This window comes from Cebus imitator, unplaced genomic scaffold (genome assembly GCF_001604975.1).
Source record: "Cebus imitator isolate Cc_AM_T3 unplaced genomic scaffold, Cebus_imitator-1.0 Scaffold82, whole genome shotgun sequence".
NCBI classification, from domain to species: Eukaryota; Metazoa; Chordata; class Mammalia; order Primates; family Cebidae; genus Cebus; species Cebus imitator.
Window position 1 is genome coordinate 1,973,776 of NW_016107397.1, and position 7,821 is coordinate 1,981,596.

At 47.9% G+C, this 7,821-nt stretch overlaps 1 protein-coding gene across 1 annotated transcript in view; it reads right to left on the reverse strand.

Moving 5' to 3' along the window:
• The window catches only part of PRKRIP1 (PRKR interacting protein 1), a 35,257-nt gene extending 28,848 nt beyond the window's left edge, over positions 1 to 6,409 (reverse strand). The window contains exons 1-3 of the mRNA XM_017533511.2: positions 6,220 to 6,409; positions 4,810 to 4,888; positions 2,878 to 2,978 (exon numbers count right to left, since the gene is read on the reverse strand). Coding sequence (XP_017389000.1) covers positions 2,878 to 2,978; positions 4,810 to 4,888; positions 6,220 to 6,345 — 306 coding nt within the window. The 5' untranslated portion in view covers positions 6,346 to 6,409. The remainder of the gene's footprint in view (positions 1 to 2,877; positions 2,979 to 4,809; positions 4,889 to 6,219) is intronic.
• Positions 6,410 to 7,821: the final 1,412 nt, after the last annotated feature.

Here is a 7,821-nt window from a genome sequence, read left to right on the forward strand (position 1 = left end):
AAAAAAAAAAAAAAAACAAAACAACCATCCCAGTTGTTGTACAGATCAATAGTTTGTTCCTTTTTTATTGCTAAATATTACCTTTTATTTTATTTTATTTATTTATTTTTTAGAGACAGGGTTTCACCATGTTGTTCAGGCTGGTCTTGAACTCCTGACTTCAGGTGATCCGCCTGCCTCAGCCTCCCAAAGTGCTAGGATTACAGGCGTGAGCCACTGAGCCTGGCCATATTACAATATTTTATAATTATTGCTTGGTTTCATTTTAAAAATCATTTTATTTCCTCTAGGTAGAAATTCTCTAGAGTCTAATTTATTTTACTACATTATTGGAAAGCAAAATCCTAATAAAGTGGCTTCCTCTCTGATAAAAAGGAGATGAACAAATATCATTTTAAAGCATTTAGGCTGGGTGCAGTTACTCACTCCTGTAATCCCAGCACTTTGGGAGGCTGAGGCAGGTGGATTACCTGAGGTCAGGAGTTCCAGACCAACCTGACCAATGTGGTACAACCCCATTTCCACTAAAACTACAAAAATTAGCCAGGCGTGGTGGCACGCGCCTGTAATCCCAGCTACTCGGGAGGCTTGAGGCAGGAGAATCACTCGAACCCAGCAGGTGGAGGTTACGGTGAGCCGAGAGTGCATCACTGCACTCCAGCCTGGACAACAAGAGCGAACCTCCATCTCAAAAAAAAAGGCATCTGAACCTCTCTAATGTGCACAAATGTACTCTATGAAATATAGGCACCCTGGCTGGGCATGGTGGCTCACACCTGTAATCCCAGCACTTTGGGACACTGAGGCGGGTGGATCACGAGGTCAAAAGATTGACAGCATCCTGGCCAACATGGTGAAACCCTGTCTCTACTAAAAATACAAAAATTAGCTGGGCGTGGTGGCATATGCCTGTAGTCCCAGCTACTCGGGAGTAGCAGGAGAATTGCTTGAACCCGGTAGGCAGAGGTTTCAGTGAACCAAGATCACGCCACTGCACTCCAGCCTGGCACCTGGCAACGAAGCAAGACTGTCACAAAAAAAAAAAAAAAAAAAAAAAAAAGGCACCTTGCCCATACTGAGGAAAGGGACTTTTTTGTGGTGCATGTTCTTCTAAGATTAGTAACAGGGAACAATCCCACACCCTCATTAGGAAAAGTCAGATGTACATTTAGAAAATCAAAAGGAACCAGCCAAATAACATTTGATGTCTCACTCTGTTGTCCAGGTTGGACTTGAAATCTTGGGGTGTAGCAGGGACGAGAGGCACTTGTCTTGTGGGCGTTTCTGGAGGCACTTTTGCTCTCCACTTAAAAAAGGACAGACCAGCCAGGTGCAGTGGCTCACGCCTGTAATCTCAGCACTCTGGGAGGCTGAGGCGAGCGGATCAGCTGAGTCGGGAGTTCAAGACCAGCCTGACCAACATGTAGAAACCCCGTCTCTATTAAAAACACAAAATTAGCCAGGCATGGTGGCGCATGCCTGTAATCCCAGCTACTTGGGAGGCTGAGGCAGGAGAATCACTTGAACCAGTGAGGCGGAGGCTGCGGTGAGTCGAGATTGTGCCACTGCATTTCAGCCTGGGCAACAAGAGCAAAACTCTGTCTCAAAAGAAAAAGTAAAAAAAGACAAAAGAGACAAGTACCACCCAGGTGGCACCTCGCACACCACCACACCCAGCTTTGATTTATATTAACAGAAAGACAGGCAGGATGGGTGCAGTGGCTCACACCTCTAATCCCAGTAATTTGGGAGGCCAAGGCAGGAGAATCACTTGAGATCAGGAGTTTGAGACCAGCTTGGCCAACACGGCAAAATCCCATCTCTACTAAAAATACAAAAATTTACTGTGCATGGTGACACACACCTGTAATCCCAGCTCCTTGGGAGGCCAAGGCATGAGAACTGCCTGAGCCTGGGAGGTGGAGGAAACCAAGTTGTGCCACTGCACTCCAGCCTGGGTGACAGAGCAAGACCCTGTCTGAAGAAACAATGCCTCTCCCAAAATATGGTTTCTTAAGCAATTCTCAAATAACCTATAATTATTACAGATTAATAATAATCTTACAGTAATCTATTACTTGACGCCTGTCACAAAGAAATGCCAGCTCCAGAGTTAGGAAAATCAAATGCTCCAAGAGGCAGATACCGTATGTACTTTCGCAGTAGGGAAAGCACGCTGCCGTTCACACCAAATGCACAGCTAACTGCATCTAGGCATTCAGCTAAAAAGAGGGAGAATGACAGAGAAATAACAATTTAAATGGTGTGGGGATCCCACTTGCTGTTCTATCGCATGGCAAATGGCCTAGAGAGAAGAGAGGCCTTGGCTGTGCCCTTCCATACACAAGGAAGACTCTCGCTCCCATCCCTCTCCTGGTGTGGGTATCCTGCTGTTCTGATTCCGATCGGGGGGTTACCTGGACTCTGTGTTCTGTGCTGCACACTGCACACTAGCCACACCAGCTGTATCTATTCTTCCTCATTTGCTTTTTCTTTTCTTTCTTTTTCTTTTTTTCAAGGTGAAGTTTCGCTCTTGTTGCCCAGGCTGGAGGGCAATGGTGCGATCTCGGCTCACCGCAATCTCTACCTCCCGGGTTCAAGTGAGTCTCCTGCCTCAGCCTCCCAAGTAGCTGGAATTACAGGCACGTACCACCACGCCCCGATAATTTTGCATTTTTAGAATATTCGGGTTTTCTCCATGTTGGTCAGGATGGTCTCCACCTCCTGATCTCAGGTGATCTGCCCGCCTTGGCCTCCCAAAGTGCTGGGATTACAGGCATCAGCCCTGCGCCTGGCTTCCCCAAATGCTTTTTTCTTAAGGTAGTACATGCACACTGCCCAAACATGGCAGCTCAGCCAGCCTCCTGGCTCACTGACCTTCTCAGCCATGGCATCCATGTAGTCCTGTCGCTGGTATTCTCTCCGGCGCAGATGTCTGTACACGTGGAATTCTCCACTGCCGGCCCCAGCACTTGAACCTGTAGCCAGAACAGTCCAAAGTTCTAGATTAAATACCAATACAGGCCACCCTTAATCAAAGGGGACTAAAGAAACAGAAAGTGGAAGTCGTGGACAGGACCATGCCTTCCTTTCTCCCCACTGCATCCAGAACTGGCCCAGTACCTTGCATATTATGGATTTCATTAATTATTTGTTATATGAATGTTGAATGTGAAGTCACTAAAAATCCCACTCAATTACAGTATCAGGAGGCTGTGGTTAAGTGACTTTCTCACCTCCTCCATGACTTCACATTTGACATGCTAGATTTCTAGAGAGCTGAAAAGATGTTCACGATATATTAAATGAAAAAAAAAAGGGGCTTAGAAAAGAATATATTTAGAACAACCGTATTTTTAAGTGTTTTTTCTTAAGCTTTTTTTTTTTTTTTTTTTTTTTGAGACGAAGTTGCAACCTCCACCTCCCAGGTTCAGGCAGTTCTCCTGCCTCGGCCTCCTGAGTAGCTGGAATTACAGGTGTGCGCCACCATGCCCAGCTAATTTTTGTATTTTTAGTAGAGATGGGGTTTCACCATGTTGGTCAGGCTGGTCTTGAACTCCTGACCTCGTGATCCGCCCACCTCGGCCTCCCAAAGTGCTGGGATGACAGGTGTGAGCCACCATGCGCGGCCAAGCTTTTTTTTTTTTTGAGACAGGGTCTTGCTCTGTCACCCAAGCTGGCGTGCAGTGGCAGGCATTACAGCTCATTGCAGCCTTGGCCTCCTGGGCTCAAGCAATCCCCCCACCTCAGTCAGGATTCCAAGTAGCTGGGACCACAGGCGTGCACCACTATGCCTGGCTAATTTTTAAATTTTTAGTAGACATGAGGTCTTGCTATGTTGCCCAGGCTGGTCTTGAACTCAAGCGGTTCTCCTGCCTTGGTCTCCTACAGTGCTGGGATTACAGGCATGAGCCACCGCGCCCAGCCTATGTTGCTTTTTAAAGACATAATGCTACTGTACATTAAACAAACTACAGTAGAGTATGAACAAAACTTGTATATACACTGGGAAACCAAAGAATTTGTATGATTCCCTTTACTGCGACACTCACTTTAACCAGGTGGCCTGGAACTGAACCTGCACTATCTCCATGGTATGACTGTAGATATTTATGATCCAACAAAATAATAAAATGATTTCTATTTACAAAAAAAACCACAATGCATTATTAAGAATAATGCAGAAGATGGCCGGGCACGGTTGCTCACAGCTGTAACCCTAGCACTTTGGGAGGCTGAAGCAGGTGGATCACCTGAGGTAAGAAGTTCAAGACCAGCCTGGTCAATATAGCGAAACCCAGTGTCTACTAAAAATAAAAAAATTAGCCAGGTATAGGGGTGCACGCCTGTGGTCCCAGCTACTTGGGAGACTGACGTAGGAGGACTGCAAGGCCTTGGCCTTGGCCTCCCGGGCTCAGGCAATTCTGCCCCAGCTACTCAGGAGGCTGGGGCAAGAGAATAGCCTGACCCTGGGAGGCAGAGGTTGCAGTGAGCAGAGATAGTGTCACTCCACTCCAGCCTGGGTGACAGAGTGAGACTGCCTCAAAAAATAAAAATTTTTTAAAAAGTGCAATAAGGCAGGAGAAAATTCTCCAGTGCCAAACCATAAGCAACTATAATCCTTAAGCTAAATTACTGATGTCAAATAAACAAATAAATAAAAGCAACTATATCCCCATCATTGTAAAAGCAAAACACTGAACAAGTGAGTAGTTCCCCTCCTCAGAGATTTAACAAATACTAACTACAGGGTTTTTATATCTACCTTAAAAAATTCTATTTACACACACACAGACACAAAGACATTACCCATTACATCTCGGACAAATTCTGGGGGAGGTCGAGGTGCCCATTCACTCATTTTCTCTGGAATTGGAACTGCTTTGTCCTGCAACATTTAAACATGAAAGCATTTCTAAATATAAACTTGCTGACAAAATTACATCTCTCTCTTTTTTTAAAATTTAATTTTATTTTTATTCATTTATTTTTTTTAAAGACGGGATTTCACCATGTTGGTCAGGCTGGTCTTGAACTCCCGACCTCAGGTGATCCGCCCGCCTTGGCCTCCAAAGTGCTTGGATTACAGGCATGAGCCACCATGCCTGGCCTCTCTGTCTCTTTTTAAGAGATGGGTTCTTGGTCTGTCCCTCAGGCTGGAGTGCAGTGGTGTAATCATAGTTCACTGCAGCCTTGAACTCCCGGGCTCAAGTGATCCTCCTGCTTCAGTCTCCAGGGTAGCTAGGACTGCTGGTGAATGCCACCATGCCAGGCAACTTTTTAGTTTTTGTACAGACAGGGACCCACTATGTTGCCCAGGCTGGTCTTGAACTCCTTCCTGGCCTCAGGCCATCCTCCCACCTGGCCTCCCAAAGCACCGAGATTACAGGCAGGGGCCACAGCACCCAGCCCAAATTACACCTCTTATGACCAAAGAATTTTAATTGGACAAATGAAGCAGGACTGCTTTGCTACTTGGGCACAGAGCTGATTTTGTGTTCTTCCGTCTGCCATGGCTTTTTTCATCCTATGTACTCTTGGGCATAACACAGTCCTCACCTTCCCAGGACTACACTTACCAGAGCAGAACTGAGAAACCTAAGCCATAGTTTCCAGCTAGAAACCGCCACCTTTAATAACACTACTAGGGGAGAAGAGTGGAGCTTTTCCAGTTAAAGATATAAAGGACGGCCGGACGCGGTGGCTCACGTCTGTAATCCCAGCACTTTGGGAGGCCGAGGCGGGCAGATCACCCGAAGTCAGGAGTTCAAGATCAGCCTGACCAACATAGTGAAACCACGTCTGTATTTAAAAAAAAAAAAAAAAAAAAGATATAAAGGACGTTCTCGTTCAACTGTTTTTATGATCCAGGAGACCGAGACCCGGAGGGAGTGTGGGCTGGAGAGGAGTGACTCGCTCCAAACGTCCCGGCCACTGTCTCTCTAACGATCAGTATTGTTTAGAATATCCAGAAAGCTAAACTAGAAGGGGTCTTAGAGCACGGGAAGCCGCTCCACCGTGCCTTCATTCAAGCTGGGCTTTCACACAAGGACAAACAAGAAGTTCACTATCTCTAGGACAGCCTTCTCCCGCCAAAGACTGCTCGGGGAGGGTCAGATACTGAGTTTCTGAATTTGGAGGCGGGGAAGATGGACCCACGGGAAACTAGGGGCGCCACAGAGGAAGGGGGTGGGCCTCGGAGCCCGGGCCTTGTCTCACCGGGTTCTTCATGAGCCGCTCCAGCTTGAGCTTCTGCTCTTCCGCCGCATTCTTGGGGATGACGAGCGTCTGCGGCTCTTTCTTGGGTCTCGGCGGTCGCACCGAGGAGGCAGCTGAGCTCGCCATGACACTCGTCCAGTTTTCCCAGCGAGCTGCGGCGGCGGCGCGCAAGTATGACAACAGAGCCGCGCGCCGGCAACGCATGCGCAGTCTCCACAGAGAGGGGACGGAGGCGGGGTTGCAAGCCGGAAGCAGCCTGCTGAATATTCATGAACCCGAGGCCGGCGTGGGTTATTGTGATCAAAGCTGCGGGTTTTCATTTCCTGTTCCTGAACGACAAATGAGTGCAGCTAGCCGCTCACGTCCCTGGAGGGGAGGTGGCCCTCTGTGCCTGAGTAGCCTGGCCCCAGCTGGCCTCTCCAGTCCCCACGGGCGTCTTTGTGCCACCGCGCAGTCCTGCTGATGCTCTCGGCACTTCCTCCCCCTTGGCTCTCCTCGCCTCCGGGCTTTGTCCTGGCCCTTCCTTGGGTCTGGTCCCCCCTCTTCCATTTCTGACAATCTCCTGTTTACAGAAGACAGCGCAAACTTGTCACTGCTCCCTGAAGACTGAGCCTGCCTCCTTTGTCCTCCTCCAATTACTCTATACCTGGCCCTCTGCAAATACACCGCTGCCAATGAATGAGCCTTGGTAGTGAGACAAAGCAGCAAACCTAAGGAACCTTGTCTGCTCATTCTGCTTGCGAGCAGGATTTCACAAAGGCCTTGACTCAGTGACTGAGCACAGTCCTCTCCGGTAACACCCTGAACAAGCAGGAGAGAGAACACAGGTTCCTACCTCTCTTGCCTTAATCACTGCATTTTTAGAAAACACAAGCTCAGGCCCGGCGTAGTGGCTCACGCCTGTAATCCTAGCGCTTTGGGAGGCCAAGGCGGGCGGATCACGAGGTGTCAGGAGTTTGAGACCAGCCTGACCAACACGGTGAAACCTCATCTCCATTAAAAATGCAAAACTTAGCCGGGCATGGTGGCTCACGCTTGTAATCCCAGCACTTTGGGAGGCTGCGGTGGGTGAATCACCTGAGGTCAGGAGTTCGAGACCAGCCTGGCTAACATGGCGAAACCTCATTTCTAAATAAATAAATAAATAAATACAAATACAAAAATTAGCCGTTGGTGGTGGTGTGTGCCTGTAATCCCAGATACTGGGGTGCCTGAGGCAGGAGAATCCCTTGAACCTGAGAGGTGGAGGCTGCGGTGAGACCAGATTGCGACACTGCACTCTAGCCTGGGCGACAGAATGAGACTGCCTCAAAAAAATAAAAAAAGAAAAGAAAAGCTCAATAATGACCTTGCCTCTTCCTGTACATAGTCTCTGGCAGGATTAATGATGATGCCTCTATAATTTTTTTTTTTTTTTAAAGAGACAGGGTCTCACTTGGTTGCCCAGCCTGGAGTGTAGGGACGTGATCATAGTTCACGGCAGTATTGAACTCCTGGATTCAGGCAATCCTCCCACCTGAGCCTCCTGAGTAGCTGAGACTACAGGTGCATGCCACCACACCCAGTTAATTTTTTTATTTTTAGTTTTTGTAGAAACAAGGT